The sequence below is a fragment of the Vigna unguiculata genome, chromosome 1 (genome assembly GCF_004118075.2).
Source record: "Vigna unguiculata cultivar IT97K-499-35 chromosome 1, ASM411807v1, whole genome shotgun sequence".
Lineage (NCBI taxonomy): Eukaryota > Viridiplantae > Streptophyta > Magnoliopsida > Fabales > Fabaceae > Vigna > Vigna unguiculata.
Genome location: NC_040279.1, coordinates 6056835 through 6074861, shown reverse-complemented (window position 1 = coordinate 6074861; position 18027 = coordinate 6056835). Strand labels below are relative to the sequence as shown.

Below are 18027 nucleotides of genomic sequence, written 5' to 3'. Positions count from 1 at the left end.
AAAGAATCTTTAATGGTAATTTGTGATTTTTGTAATTCAAACGGGTTATATATATATATATATATATATATATATATATATATATATATATAAAAAGAGGTTTTCAAAACGTAGATAGATAGTCGTCGAATATTTTAAATCAAGTAACAATAATTATGATAGTATTAATATTTAATTTCGTGGATAAATAAAATATAATTTTAAAATAATTCAAAAAAAAAAGAGTGTGATAAGTAGAAAGAGGATAAAAATAAAATTTTATCTTAAAAAATAATAAATTAAAAAAATTTAAGAATTGATTAAAAAGAGTTTCTTTATATTTTCATTTTAAAAAATTAATAAAATAGGATTTTGTTTTTAGATTAAAAAATTGAATTAAAATTTGGAGCGCTTTCGTTCTTTTTAAAAAGAGTTTCTTTTTTTGCCAATTTCGTTCTTTTTATTCACGCTCTCTAATTTTGTTTTTAATACCATATAAAATTATGGAGCGCTTAATCCGTGTTAATCTTTAATGTCCTAACACCGCACAGAATCCCTTCATGTCTGAACACGTGGGAACACAAATTTAAAATATATTCATATTCGATTTGAATTAATTTAAATTTACATAAATATATTATATTCTCTTAGAAAATCTGTACATTTAATAATACTTATTTTATAGTGCAATTCAATCTTCTTATCTAAATGTAATTTAATTAATTTATTATGATAATGAACAAATTAAAATTTTAGAAAATCGTAGCTTGCACGCATAAAAAACCATAGTTCTGTTACATCTCAAAACAGTTTTGGGATTTTCTCACGTTTTGTCTTGTTATGAATTTTTTTTCCATTTTGGAGGATCACTCATATTCAACCTCTCCTCATTTCATTTTCAACCACACCAACATGCACTTCCTTCAGCTTTCATCACTTTATCTCATCATTGGTTTCCATTTTTTCTCTTCTCCAATTCATCCTCAACAGAACACACTTTCCTTATTCCTTCTTCTTCATTCCTCGCACACAAACCTCACCACAGGCATGCTTCTCGTTTTCTCACTTCAAACCTTCGCTCAATAATCTGCAACTTCCCAACGTCAACGACATTCCGCTGCGTTTCAACCATAAACACAGATTAAAACTTCATCGTCGCCACCACCATTTACCGCAAGAGCCTCGCCGGACCGGGAATCTCCTCCGTTCGGGCTCGTTCAGGATTCTCTAGCTTCGGAGTTCACGTCCTCTCGCTGCTGTCTGCGTCAACGATGACCGACTTCCTTCGACCATTGCCGGCGTCGGCGAGGTTCATTTTCCCTACCACTATTCTAATTTTTTATTTGGTCTCTATCGATTTCATCGAGTACTCTTACTTTATTTTATTTACCGATAAATACCATATCACAAGAATTCAAGAGTTATGAAGACATAAAACAAATTTAAAAAATAAATATTTTAATTAAAATTTATTTTTTAATTTTCTTATATAAAAAATTAGGTTTTTGAATACAATTTATTAAAGAAAAATGTTTAAAATATATATTTTTAGAAAAAAAAAATTATTATTGATTTTTATATAACTTTTTTTATAAATAAATCTCTTAAATTTGTATCAATATTCTTTCATTAGTTTGGATCATATACAAAGAATAGAATTATCATCTAATCTCAAGTTTGAGAATCAATATTATCCTTATTACTAACTAATTTTCTTTTTCTATTATTGATTTCATCCATATCTATATTATTACTATTTTTCATTCAAAGAGTACCCACTGTATTTTCTAATTCATTTTTCCTATCTATCTATTTTTATAAATTTATTCATATCATGTCATTAAAGTTTCAATTTTTCTCTTCTTCTAGATTTTTAAATAGTTCGATTCAAATTTTCTAGTTGATATATATACATATTTTAATATAAAATAAAAAATTATAATATAAAATACACAACTAAAGATAAGTATATGAAATGAATAAGTTTAATCAATAACCTGGTTCAGGTTTCACACAAGTAAACTTGATAGTAAATTTCTAGTGTCTTGAAGTCTCATGTCTTTTTCTTTTTCTCAATTATCAACATTTTCACGAACTTGTAGAGTTTATTTTAAGATTAATCATAATAAAAAATAATTAAAAAGATATTATTCTTCTCTACTCAATAGTAATTTTTTTCCCTAAACTTAAATTATCTTTTTTACATAAAACTCAAATTTGAATTATGTTCCAATTAATCTATTATCCACACAAAAAAAAGACAAAACCTTAATTTAATTAATAATTTTGTAGAAGAATTTTAGTTCCTTGTTAAGATATATGTAATAAAAAAAACTCTCAAGAAACATGTAAGTCTAAAAGTACCAGAAAACAAAATTGGGTAAAAGAATCGCATTTATAATTCTAATACAAATCCAACAACAAGAAACAATAACACAAATCAAAAGAAAAAACATATTAATCATAAATGAGGATGAAAATATTCGTACAGACGAACAACATGAAATTCAAGAAATGTAATATGCCAAAACCCTAACCCTAAAAAAGGATTCTAGAATATAAGAAAGCAAAGAAAGATAAAGGAAGTCACATATAGATAAAAGAAGAAAATAGAATTAAGATTGATTATAAGAAAAAAAAAACTAATCAATGTGTTTCTCGTAAACAAAATCATAATTTACTAAAATATGATTTTAACTCATTGAATATCATTTTTAGTACCAATAAAGATTCACAGACACTAATAAACCGATAATAATTTAATTAAATTTTATTCTCACATATAAATTTATAATTAATTTAATAAAACTATATTAGTAATGAAATATTATTTTTGAGGCCATTTTTTTTAAACAAAATTTTATAATTAATTTAATAGAAGTATATCATTATTAAAAAAAATTTTAAGGCCTTTTTCCTTAAATATGATATTATAATTTATTTAATAAAAAAAATATTTGTAGTAACATTTTTTTAGACTTTTCTTTTTTTTAGACCTAAAACAAGTGTTTCACTCACTTTATCTTTAAATCGGCTCTGAATATTAATTGTTAGCTTTTATCCATAAGGAAAGTTGAACTCAACTTTTTTTATTGTTTTCTTCTAAACTCATTAAATGAATTTTATTTTTTTCAAATTGTTAACAAGTGAATTGAATTCATAATTATTTTCTCTTTTTCTTTCATTTAATCACTAAGTTATCTTATACTCCTCTTTATAAGTTTTTTTTTTAACATGTTTTGTGTTTGTTTGAACTGAAGAGATAAATTTCTAAGTTTGGTGTTTATGAATGTATAAAACGAAGTTCTAGTGTAATGTTCTTGTTGGTTTTGGTAGTAACTTTTTAGTTCAAGTGAAACGTTTAGTTTTTAGTGTTTTCTTCCTTAGAATATGCTAAAAGAAGTAAGGTTTTAGTTTTGGCACGTGGACTTTCGGTGAGCCATGAATATATGACGGGCTCACTTCTTTCTAAGCATTTGATTGTGTGATTAAATGGAGGATTTTATGTTTTCAATATTATAATAGATTTAATTAGTCGGATGCTATCACTTTTGTTTTTGTTTAGATGTGTTAGTTTGTTATCCACTTATAAAAAAGTATCAATCAAGTTCTAACTTTAAAAGTGTCTCAATCATATCCCTTTTAGAAAAAAAAAGATTAATGTTATTAACTTTATTCATGATTTTTACCACTAAATTTTAATATAAATATTAATGCTTAATTTTATAAGTCATTTTAAATATTAATATCGTTAACGACTTTAATGATTTTTTTAAAGGAACATAATTGAGACATATTTTCAAAAGTTGAGACTTAATTGATATTTTCTTAAAAACAGGTACCAAACTGAGACGTCCGAACGAAAATTGGTACCATCCAACTAATTAATCCTGTTATAATACCTCCGATTCCAATCCCTTTGATAGGCCTCATTTCTTTCTTATATAACATGAGTTGCAACTTGCATAGAATATGTGATTCAATTTTGAAGCCGAATTGCATGGTTGTAAGGCATTTCGTTTTGCAACACAATTAAACACGCACGAGTGAATACTACGGTTTTGTATTATTGCATCATTACATTTTATGCCTAAATTGCTCTATGTGTGGATCCTACTTTGAAACATAATGTGTGGGGTTCCGTGTGATGGGAAGTGATTATATATCAAGTGTATGTCCACTACCCAGGTGTTTTAGTATCTTCACTTTTATTATCATTCAATTTATATACTTTATATGCTTTAGCTTAAATTATATTTATATATATAGATTAGTAATTGAGTTTGTCTATACCTGCCAGCATAATTTTTTTAAAGTTAAATATATTTTCAGTCCCTTAACTTTCAGTCAAAATTGGAATTAGTCATTCTTTAAAACTTTAATCAATTTAGTCTCCCAAATTTATAAATGCGTGAATTTAGTTTTTTTAACCAAATTTTGTTAAGTTTATTTTAATGTTTTAAACGCGTTTTGCAGTTAACATTTGGAGCAGAAATGTGTCAAACAGGATAAACAACTCAAATGCTACCATGAAATATGTTTAAAATATCAAATAAAGTTATCAAAATTTGGTTAAAAGAATTAAATTTATACATTTCTAAAGTTTGAAGACTAAAATGGACCAAAATTACGAAGAGAGACTAATTTCAATTTCACTAAGAATTGAGGGATCAAATAACATTTTTTTAAAAATAAAGTACAATAAATATATTATAAAATATACAATAAAGTACAATAAAAAATTTTATAATTAAAATTTTCATTTGCCTAAAATTCAAAAACACTTATTAGGATTGCTTGATAACCGTAATAATCTTGAAAATTATTATTATCAAGTCTCAAACTTCTCGATAATTAAAAATTTTATTACAATTTTAAAATTGTTGATTATCAAGTTTTATATTTGTTTGATAATTAAAATATTTATTAATTTAAAATTTAAATCTTTTATCGAGTTAAATCTCAAATTTACTTGATAATTAAAGTTTTTATACTAATTTTAAAAAATATACATTATCATGTCAAATTTTGAATTTACTTTGATAATTAATTTTTTTATCATATATAATCTTTGATTTATTTTATAATTAAAAAATATTAAAATATTAAAATAAAAAATATGAACCAAATCAAAATTAAGAACTTCTTTATTCCTGATTTTTTTTCATTGTAAGAAATATATAAGATGAAGTCAATTCTCTTTGGGTTCACCGAAAAAAAAATTTCAAATAGTTTTTAAAGAATTAGCTAAGCTTGATTTCTTTCGTTTTGAACGAAAATATAGGTAGAATTAAAATCAATCCTTGTTTGATTCAAATAAAATTTAAAAAAAAAGTATTATTTTACATTCGTTCTATTTAATTTGACTTTCTTAAATATAATTAAATATTTTAAAAATTGCATTAATTTTATATACTTAATTAAATAGAGCATTCTTTGTCACCTCATTTAAATAAATACCTTAATTAAATGACATGTCACACATATAATATAGAGACAAGTCTCAGATTATACAACCATTCCTTACAGATACTAACGTACTTAAAAGGGAAACTTGAGGCACACCACGATGTCAATACAAGACAGGGTACAAGATTCAACAGTGATCAAATTAAGATTAAACGACAAGTTAATACATGGGCCATAGCCCTAAGAGAAAGCCCACTTGAAGGAATCCCGCCCAAGCAGGCTATGCAGCAGAGTCACCATTTCCCTGTTGGCCACTAGGATTTCACACATCTACTCACATCAATAAATTGATGATCATCGCAAAAAAGAAAAACCACACACAAACATACAAACAAGTAGAAGGACAAGCTAGTGTGAAAGATTCTTATATCATAACACTCAACATGCAATTTCAAAGTCAAGCATAAATAACAATCATCCACTCATGTGATACCAAACCATTTAAGACTCCAAGACCTGACTATCCGGATACATATAATGAGGCACCACCACGAGACTCGTGTAATTATGTCCTAGCAGTGAGGCACCACCACGAGGCCTTTGTGGAATTACGTCCTGGCCTTGAGGCACCACCACGATACCCTCGTGGAATTACGTCCTTACATTGAGGCACCACCATGAACTCTCACCCTGAGGTTCATGGAATTAAGTTCAACAAATTAGGCACCACCATGGATTCCCCCTAAGAAGGTCCATGGGATTACGTCTATATGATGAGGCACCACCATGAGCTCCCACTATAGGGGTCATGGGATTACGTCCTACCTAAACTTTATTCATGCCTTACCAACCAATCATGAAGTTCTCATGCATACCAATACCATTTCATTTCGAATAAATAACCAACCATCAAACATATTTCATGCCAAGCTCAATACCAACTCATTAATTCCAACCCATAACATACTTAGCACACGTATATCCACGCCCTTTATGTTTAAAACCAATCAAACCAGCCAATCAAACAACCAACAATATTCATGTAAGGAAAATAGCAAGAACCCGAGCTAGGTTTCGCTCAAGTTGGGAGCCCTCGCTTAGGCGAGAGGAGTGCTCTCGCTCAAGCTGTAGACTCTCGCTTAGGCGAGACTGCGACCGTGACCCTTGGAGATTTCGCGAGCTCTCGCCCAAAGGTGAGGTTCCTCGCCTGGGGTAAAAGTGCAGTGACATATCAAGGCTCCCACGCGTTCTCGCTTAAGCGAGCCCCTCTCGCCTGAGCGAGATGTCACCTCGCTCAAACGAGAGCTCTCCGCCTAAGCGAGAGCTCGAGTACGAACCTAGCCTGTTTCTGCAAGTCTCACCTAGGCGAGACAATGTCGCTTGGACGAAAACGTCAGGTCTCACCATTGTTCCCCCTGCAACAGCCATACACTCATACCCAAATAGTAATACAAATCCATCCAATCATTTACAGTAGCACATCAACCATACAATCATGAAAATGGTGGCAAAATAAGCAAGAATCGAATTAAACAAGAAATCCCTAGCTTCCCTTACCTGGAAATAAGCTAACAAGGGATTTCAACACTTAAACCCACGAACACAACAACTTCGAGAGTAGTTTTAAGAGCTGCGAATAAAGACACAGAAAGGAAACGAGGTTACTACTATGAACCTCCAATAGGGACTACGAAACCAGCTGAAGAAGAAAGAGTATGAGTTGAGGGGCAACTTAAGTGGAGTAGAGTAGGGGCTAAACTAACTTGAAGGTGACTAGGAACCAAATCCTAACAGAGAAACGTCAGCAGCTCTAAGGAAATGGGAGACTATTTTCTGAAAGTGAGATGAATGAGTGGATTAGGACAAATTAGGGTGTTTGGCTCCCTATGGGCCAGTCCTAAACCCAACTAATTTGGGACAACTCCTTTAAAATAAGGGCATGATATAAGTCGGCCTTACATTCTTCGCACATAATCGACTTTTAAATCTTATCTTATTTCGCAAACCATCTCATTTTAGATTTTTTCATAATTTTTCTTAATAAATTATGATAACGATTTTAATTTTAATTTTATGTATTAGATTTTTTTGTTACTATTCTACAACGATTTCGGTAGCAACGAAATTCCGGATTTGACAAAGTCATTTGAAATTTCGTAGTTTTAGACTACAGTTTACCTTAGTTACGAGTGCGAGCATGTATTCCCTAATTATGGAAAAACTATACATCCACATTGTTTTTCTATGGCAATCAGTTTAGAAAGTGATACACTGCGCGCATACATACATATATATATATATATATATATATATATATATATATATATATATATATATATATATATATATATATATATATATATATATATATATTAAAATAATTATCTTTTCAATTATACCTTTTAAGTAACTATCTTTTAAAATTTAACTTTTTTCTATTTAACTATATTTCTTAACTTTTCAACTTTTTAAAACTAAAATTTTTATTTACAATTAAAAAATACCTATAAAATAAATAAAAATTATTTTTTATTATAATAATTATTTATATTTTATAATTATAATTTTTTATCTTTTGTAATCATAATGACACGTGTGTTCACGGGTGGAAATTAATCTTAATTGATTAAGAGAATGATAATAATTAACGATTAAAAAATAGTTGGGAACACTTTCTAATCTATGTTTAAATAAAAACAATAATAAAATTAAATATATTAAGTTATATGTTAATTACTTCGTTATCAATATTAAAAATATATCTTTAAAATATTTATTAAAGTAAGAATCAGTTTAATGGGCATTAAGATATCATTTAATTTGATGTTGATATTTTTTTATGTAAAAATAAGAAAATAACACAAAAAGAGAGGATTTAACGGTATTTTAAAAAAAATTTACGATTATTTAGTTTTATCGTTTGTGCAAGACATATGAGATGATAAATAGATGAACTTAAGTGGAGTATAATATAAATTATTTTGTAGTTTCCATGCAATAATATTTCATTATAAAAAACTACTATATGATCTTAAGATTTATGATTCTCACATGTAGTTTTCGTATAATAATACTTCATTATAAAAAATTATTATAGGATCTTAAGATTCATGTTTCTCACATGTTCACGCACATAATCACACATTACGCATATAATCACACATTCATGTACATAAATCATAATAGGATACTAATAACTTTGATCTATGAGAGATCCAATAATAACGTGTTCTTCAATCTCTATTATTCAACCTCCTTTCCCCAATCTATCTATTTGCCTTCGTTACTCCTCTCACACTCTTTTTCTTGATGACTTATTGTGAGAGAACCTTATGACGAGAGACAGAACCCTACTATCCTTTTATAAGCCAACGTCCATCGAGTTGGGCTTAACTTTATTTTATTTTATTACGACTTCCCATAATAACCAATAGGTCCTTATATTTTATTAAATCACAATTGGATCCATCATAATATTTCAAATGAGTCATATAATAGAATTAATTCGTCAATTAATTCTAACATATAAAACAATTTTGTTGGTTTGGTTTTACATTTTTCATTCTTTTATGGTTAGTTAAGCAACTATAACATGCAATATACAAATTTAAAAGAAAGAAAATATATTCAATATTTTTATACAGCTTCATCTAATCACACATATTAGTGTTTCACCAATTGGTCAAGTTTCTCTATGTAGGTTCACATTGCAAAATACACACAAGTATTCTTTTTCAAATCACTTATGACTCAAACATATATTCTTTCTCAAGTAATTCTTGATTGAACATGAATGCTCTTTCAACTCTCAACTACTTTTGATTGACCTTAAGTCACTCTTGACTCTATATATTATTCTTATGACATACCACTATATAAATACAAGGTTTGAGTAATCAACAAATCATGATTTCAACTGACTAATGAAAATAACGTCTTTTGACGTATACAATATTTAGATTTTCTAAACTAGTTTGCTAATATGAACACAAACATTATTTTTACAGAGCTTTAGGGCATAAAGAATTTTAATAAAATTTTGACAATTGTAAATTGATTCCTCCTATACTTGTCTTCTTCTAAGAGAGTTTTTATATAACCTTAAGAAGATATTATAATAGTAAATCCTTTTTTGTCCCTTGAATAACTTTTATCTTGTTTGAATGTATTGTTATTGTTGTTGTTATTTGTTGAACTTCGGTATCATAGAAAAATATTGAACATATTCCATGCAATATTAAATTCTTTTAACTTTTTATACAACTTCATTGTTAAATGGTAGTATTTATTTCTTTAGGTTGCATATATTTTTACTTCATTAAGTGCTAAAAAAACAAACACGGTACTAAACAAATTATTTGATCAAAATTAACATAAATGTTAAAAACAATTGACAAACATTTTAATTTTCGCTCGAACCCTTAAAAATATTGGAATAATGCTTTAAATTTGGACATCAACAAAAGGATATAATAAAGTTCTAACAAGTACATCATGCATATGATCAATCAAAACATCAACTGGATTCAACTGTAGGAAAAAGAAAAAGAAAAAAAGCCTACTAAAACATCAACTCGATTTGACGGTCAACAAATTTTCAGTTAGAATGTAAAATCTACACTTTGATGGAATGTAGAAATTACTATGTTTTTTTTTTTCTCTTTTTCTTTTCTTTCTATATATGTTTGTCATATTTTCACTAATGGGCCTCTCTCACATACAACACCCTATCCACTTAAATAGAAGGGAAGCCCAATAATCCAATAATTTCCATCATCTTCTCCAAAAGAAAATTAATTGGTTACTCTCTCCACTGAACTATATATTAATGAAGTATCTATTGATAATGCAGAGCATGTGCCTCTTGTGGTGATAATTTCGGAGATGATCATGGTTCTATTTTTGGTGTTTTCCTCTTTTTTTATTGGTGTTAATACCTCCCTTGCCACGTGGATTTATGCCACAATTACACGCTTATTTATGGCATAATTATCTTCATATGCCGTAATTTCTGTTGGTCTTTCAAAGGTATTAATAATGAAGACATTTATCCTTGACGAATGAAGTGTATGAACAACAACTTCAACTCCATATATTTCTAAACTTTGTGCTAAAAACTATTTGACAATGACATTTTCCTTTTAGTAGATGTTATTGTTTTCATTATAACTACAATTTCATCCATAATTGGAATTTTTATACTCCGTTTTAGAATTTCATAATTTTTATTTTGTTTTTGTGGGTTGCGGTTTAGTCCTCACCCTAAAATATATTTGTATTAATAAAATAAATTAAAAGAAAATATTTATTTCTAAAATTTTACATTTGTTTCGAGTTTACTAAACATCTAAAATTTCATAAGTTGGCTTAATAACTAAGATATGTTGAGTTTTTTTTCTATTTTGAGAAATGATGCTACTTTATATATAGAATTATTTTGCATTAAAATTTATTAAAATAACTATATATATTAAAATGTGATAAAATATAATAAAATAACGATATACATATTAAGAAATTATAATTTGTAGAATTATTTTTTATTATTAGATTATATATGTCAGGATTTTAATCAAGATAAACTATATATTTAAAGGACAATCGATAATTTTTTCTTACAACTTCACGTTATATTTTTTAAATAATTTTGAAATATAAAAAAATGAGAAAAAAATGAAAAATCATTTAAAAATACCATCTGAGTAAGAGAAAATTGTTAAATGTTAAAAAATCATTTTTCATATTTAAATCATGATAATAATAACCCTAAAATTGTCTTCCGTCATATTTCAGTCCAAAGAAAAGCAGTTCAAGTTCTATAAATAGAAGGCATTGGTAAGAGTTATGGAGAAAGAAAGACAAAAAAAATGAGAACTAATACTTCTCTTCTCTGTCTTCTATCTCTTGCTATTGCTACCCTTTTGAGCAATGGCGCTGCAACTGCAACGAAAAGCGTGAAGCCAAGCCACTATTCTTCAACATTCAACAGAACCCTATTTCCTTCCACTTTTATCTTTGGACTAGGTTCTTCTGCTTACCAGGTATTTTACTCATAACACTTCAATTTATTACAACTAACAAATTCATTTTCTATTTAATGTAACATCTTTTCTTTTATCAACAAAAAATAGTATAACTATAATAGAGAATTTGAAATGCGTTAATCCATTTACATGATATGTACAACCCAAATTTATACATTCAGCATTTAGTGATGAAGATTGACAGATATACACTACTAAAATTTTATACACCAACTTGAGACTATATTAATAATTCGTTTATACACCAGACTTAATTAGAATACAGACTTATGAAATTTTAAGAGTCAAATAATGATTATAATATAAAATATTGTTAGTGTTGAAGATTTGTAGAAATTACGAAAAATGAGAGATATAAGATATATGATAGATATAAGAGATATGTTACAAGAGAAATTTCTTATTTTATTTTAGGTTTAATTAGTCGGATAATACCCACTTCCGTTCAGATGTGTTTTGATACCTGCTTAAAAATTCATCAATTGAGTCCCAACTTTTAAAAAAGTGTCTCAATTAGGTTCCTTTTAGAGAAAGTTTATTAATACCGTTTACTTTATTCATGACTTTTACCACTAAATTTTAATATAAATATCAATACTTAATTTTGCAAGTCATTTTAAATATCAATACCGACGTTAATAATTTTTTTCTAAAAATAACCTAATTGAAACATATTTTCAAAAGTTGTGACTCAATTGACAACTTTATAGAAACGGATACCAAACTGACACATCCAAATCAAAATGAGTAATATTAGACTAATTAAACCTTTATTTTATTTATAAAGTCGATTTTTTCTGAAGGTCAATTTTCTCTGAAAATAAAGTTACAAAATTATTATTCCTCAGAAATTTCCTTTTTAATTACGGATCTAGATGAAATGCGAACTTAAATGAGTGCGGATTTAAGTGAATATTTATTGTGCTTATTTATATTTTAACTCACAATTATTAATTTAATCAAAACTTGTACCGATATTTAATCAAAATTTTGTTGTGTTAAAAGACGTATAGTATATGGTATAGAGGGGTGGTGAATGATAAATTATTTTGGTTTGTTAATTACTCAGGCAGAAGGAGCAACAAAAGTAGATGGAAGAGGAGCATGTATTTGGGACACCTTCACTCAACACCATCCAGGTTAGGGTTACCCTCTTTCTTTGAATTTTTCTACCTCTGCTACATGCATTACGTTTTATGCCAAACTTACGTGACTTTCTTTGTTTTCGTTAAACACTCCAATACGATATATGTATATCACACACGACTCTCTTTTTTTTTTATTTCGTGGAAAACGATATCTGATATAATACTAAATCTTGTTACTAGTTTACGCACGACAATTTAATGACTTTTATATTTTTTTAAATTGTACCATTTAAATATTGTACTAATTTAGAATTATGTAAAATGTGAACATGACTTTTTTTTTTGGTTCCGTATTGATAATCACAATGTATAGAAATTTTACGTGTATAACTGTTTTTAAATTTGTCAATTATACCTCTAGATAACCATAACTTTAATTATAATGTTTATATGTTGAAACTATCATCATTGTTAACAAAACTTTAAATATATTTAACTTAAAAAAATAACAAAAGTGTTTTTAAAGACATATTAATGTATATTTAACCATGTATATTTTTAATTTGAATATAAATAACAGTTTGTAAATGTGGACTATTAAAATAATAATATTTTGTAATCTTAATTTTTAATGTTAACCATGCACTAAATATAAACATATACACAATTCACCTTCTTTCCTCTCTAATTTTTGGGTTACTATACTTATGTTATATTAATATTATATCGTATTTATACTGTTATTCTAATTTATAAACAAAGATAATAAATATTCAATATTAAATAAAATTAATTTGTACAATTTTGATACTCGAAAATAAAAACTATCAACTCATATAAAAGTAATTATTAGTCTCATTAAATATTATTTCTATATTATAAACCAAATAAGCCTAATGGGTGTAGCATATAAAGTATTAAACTCGCACAAAAGTACAATAATAAACCAAGAAAATAAATTGATATATAGTATATAAATATAATACGAATCTTTGTGTTATTGTGGTGATTTTATGTTTTGTATCAGAAAAAATTTGGGATCATAGTACTGGTGATGTTGGAGCTGATTTTTATCATGGCTACAAGGTACATCTTCCCTCAAATTTTACCATTTTGAGTCATAACAGTCCTAAATAAGCATCACCTACGTTGTATCATTTTCCATCATTAACTGTAACTGAAATATGTTGCAGAGTGACATAAAATTGGTGACACAAATTGGGATAGACTCCTTCAGATTCTCCATCTCTTGGTCAAGAATATTCCCCAGTAATATATATGACTCAACTCTTCTTCATGTTCCTTTCCATCTTAAATTATATATTATGTACTATATTATTTGATAGAAAAAAAACAAAAATAATATGTTATGTAACAATTGAATTTCTTACTGCAGAAGGCAAAGGAACCGTTAATCATTTGGGTGTTAAATTCTACAATAATCTTATAAATGAGATTATATCAAATGGTAAAGCTGATCTTTTTTTTTTTTCTGTATTTGTAACTATTGTATTGATATTAGAACTTGTGAGATCGTATATATCTTTTGTAACCTTTTTTCACACTTCTTGAATTTCCTCGAATTTAGCTTCTCACATTTTATCTTCTTTTTTTTACCAGGTTTAATACCTTTTGTCACCCTTTTCCACTGGGACTTCCCACAAGCTCTTGAAGATGAGTATGGGGGATTTCGTAGTCATAAAGTGGTGTGAGTAACGATCTATAAACATACTTAACAATTATTAAGTAATTAAAAGTTATAAAACCGTAATTAAGCATGGATTTTGAATTAAGTTTTGGTTTATTTGTTGTGAATAATTAGGGAGGATTTTCGTAAATACGCTGATTTTTGCTTCAAGACGTTCGGAGACAGAGTGAAGCATTGGGTGACACTGAACGAACCGTTATCGTATAGTCTGAATGGTTACAATGGAGGAACCTTTGCACCAGGTAGATGTTCTAAGTACGCTGGGAATTGTCCTGCTGGTGACTCTGCCACTGAACCTTACATCGTTGGACACAACCTTTTACTTGCTCATGAGTCTGCTGCCACCTTGTACAAGACAAAATACCAGGTTAGCTTCAAAAACATTTTCCTCAAAATAAAAATGAGAAATTCTAGTAACCCTACTTTGGATAAAAGTAACGTTTTCTGTTTTTGCTTGTTTGTGGACTATCTTATCATGTTATAGGGTCATCAAAAGGGACAAATTGGGATTACCTTACCGACTCACTACTTTTTGCCGAAATCTAACAGTGCTGCTGACGAGGGAGCTGCAAGTAGAGCTCTAGACTTTTTCTTTGGTTGGTATGTATTTCTTGTAATAAAATATATTAGAAATCTATATCGACTAAAAGTAAGATCCTACATCGGAAACATATTGTAAACGTGGAAATGAAATTTTTGTGAGGTATGGTCATCCGGTTACATATGGTGACTATCCTGAAAGTATGAAATGGTCAGTGGGTGCTAGACTTCCCAAATTCACAAAATCTGAATCTGAAGGCCTAAGAAAATCCATTGATTTTCTTGGTGTGAATTACTACACCACATATTATGCAGAAAATGCTGCACCTGTCACCACCAACAGGACCTTCTACACAGATATGCTAGCCACTCTATCTAGTAAGTACATATTTCAAAACTATGTGAAATTACTGTCTTTATAATATTTTTTAACACTGAACTGACAAACACAAGCAACAATTTTCTCTTGATCATAGCGGAAAAGAATGGTGAAGCTATTGGAACCCCGGTGCGTACAGTAAATTTTCTCTGGGACTAATTAAACTAATTAGTGCTATTTAATTTTAGTTATAGTGGAAAATGCACACCATGCAAATATTATTTCCTTTCATGAAAGTGATTCTAAAATGTCCGAATCATAGCATAACTTGGCAAAAAACATCTTGCAGTTGTAGTGAACATGACTCTTACGACTGGTGAAAATTTTTATGCAGACGGATTTGGATTGGCTCTTCGTATATCCCAAGGGAATTTATCATCTTATGGTATACATAAGGGATAAATACAAGAATCCAAATATTTACATCACTGAAAATGGTAAATACTACCCGGTTAATTTCCCGTTTTTGTTACTAGATAAGTTTGCAATCATCCCATCAAAAAATTTCTACATGTTTAGGCTTCAGGAGAAAAACAAAATTAATTGATAGGTTTCCTCAGAAGTTAAGATTAATTGGTTTTTAATTTGTTGTAGGCGTTGCTAAAGCAAGGAATGATTCAATACCAGTGGATGAAGCCTGCAAGGATGGTATCAGGATTAGGTACCTTATTGGCCATCTTCATTTCCTTCTTCAATCGATCAGGTGAGAATTTAACTGCAAATTTAAGCATATTTTGTTCATACTAAATTGTTAGTTTTACTAAGAGGAATTATATTATAACTCTCATTTTTTGACTCTCATTTTTTATTTTCTGACGTAACTTAGTGTAGGTTATTGATTCTTTCAAAAAAAAATAGTGATACATTAATCAATAATTCATACAAAACCACATGGGAAAGTAAATGATGAAAATAAAAAAATGGAAGACTTATTATCATTATCCTTTTACTGATTATATTTTTCCTGCAGGGAAGGTGTTAATGTGAAGGGCTACTATGCATGGTCATTTTCAGACAGCTTTGAATGGGATGCTGGTTACACAGTTCGATTTGGACAGATATATGTTGATTACAACAACAATATGAAAAGATACCTAAAGTTTTCTTGTTTGTGGCTGAAAAAGTTTCTTCTCAAGTGACCTAAATTTGTGGTTCCTTTGGCATTCCTGGTGTTTTTACTGTTTATTGCCTACTTTTCACTATGATGTAATCAATAAATCATTGTTATCATCAAATATAAATAATTCTTATATGGCGTGTAAAAGTAAAGTACATCTTCATCACATTTAGTCATCTTCTTTATCATCAAACCTACCTTTATAGATGTCGTCCTTGTTTTATAAAGTTTTCCATAAAGACGAAACATTATAATGTTGGAAATAAATGCCTAAATGCATTTTTTCTATGTTTCTATGATATAATGCAAAATTTTGAATCATTTCATACATTAAATGTGTTTTTTTTTTCACTTAAGATTTTCTATGAATAACAATAGACCAATTCTTGCACTTGCCCATGGGAATAAGACGTGTACTGCCATAAAAATTTCAGAAGTTATTTGGATGTATTAAAATGTAATGCAAATTTTAAAACAATATAGAAAAACCTAATATATAATTAAAACTAATGAGGTAAAATCTAGAATGTTTTACATAAGCGGTAAAAGTGGTGGATGAGATCCAATTTCTAGAATAATCATTTAAGTGAAATAGATCTACAAATACTTATGTACACTATTAAAGAATACTATAGAAGAATATATTAAATAGTTAATAAAATGAAAGTATATTAAAAAAAATAAAGGAAAAAAGAGTGATAGAAAATTTTTCTGTCACTCTCACAAAAAAAAAATATGATTCTATTGAAGCTTTCATAGAAACTTCCTCGGATCCATCTATCGCAAAATAAATTACTTGGTTTTCTTAAAACGCATGAAGAAAAATTCGTGATGATACAAATTCAATTGAAAATGCATTCCCATCAAAACTCAAATTATAGTCAAAAAATAACGAAAATGGATAAAAGAAAAATATTGGAGAATATTCTAGAGACCGAGATTCGAGAAATTCCACTATAAACAATAAAGATAAATATCCTCCATATGACATTTGCAATAAGTTAGGCCAAGTAGAAAAAAAATTGTTGTCATCATGGGAAATCAATGTCATTGTTGCAATAAACCCAAACACGTGGAGAAGTATTATTGTAATAAAAATAAGCATCATGCAAATTTTGTCGAAGAACATAATTAGGAACAATATTTATTTTATGTTAATCAAGAATCTCCTAGACTTGGTAATTCGATAGTGGATGCATCAATTATATGGCCAAATATCTAAACATATTCAAAAATATTGATAAATCTTTCAAATTGTCAAAGTTCGGCTGTGAAACAACACAACAATAGAGTCTCAAGGAAAAGTACCTCTTATGGTGGAGACAAAGAAATATATGAATTCATCAAGGACGTTTTACTAGTTCTAAATCTTAAAGAAAAACTTTAGTATTGGCCAAATGATAGAGAATAAGTATTCTCATTGCTTTGAGAAAAATACATGCAAAAGTTTTGGCTATAGAAAGTTAGAAATTGACAAAATGAAAATAGAGAAGAAAAATAGAAGCTTTGACATAAGATTCAAACCTAAAAGTAATACTAGCATAAAGGTAGAAGTTGATGACTCATGGTTTGCTTATTTTTCTCTCCTAACAAATAAAACTACTTTAAAAACTAGGAATGATTTTCGAGAATATGCCCAATTTTGCTTCAAAATCTGTGGTGATAGTGAAGCATTGGGTGACTCTAAATGAAGCATATATACCTTCAGCATAAATGCATAGCATGGTGGCAGTTGCACCAGTGACTCAGCCACCTTATATTGT

General features: G+C 28.3%; 1 protein-coding gene across 1 annotated transcript; it reads left to right on the top strand.

Moving 5' to 3' along the window:
* The first annotated feature begins 853 nt into the window (after positions 1-853).
* On the top strand, positions 854-16496 carry LOC114177830 (vicianin hydrolase-like). Its single transcript, XM_028063403.1, has 14 exons — positions 854-1288; positions 11182-11429; positions 12502-12571; positions 13548-13606; positions 13714-13789; positions 13917-13988; positions 14141-14228; positions 14343-14595; positions 14713-14828; positions 14932-15146; positions 15245-15276; positions 15482-15584; positions 15742-15850; positions 16118-16496. The coding sequence occupies exons 2-14, from the start codon at positions 11256-11258 to the stop codon at positions 16284-16286; spliced, it is 1536 nt and encodes a 511-aa protein (XP_027919204.1). The 5' UTR covers positions 854-1288; positions 11182-11255; the 3' UTR covers positions 16287-16496.
* The last annotated feature ends 1531 nt before the right edge of the window (positions 16497-18027 follow it).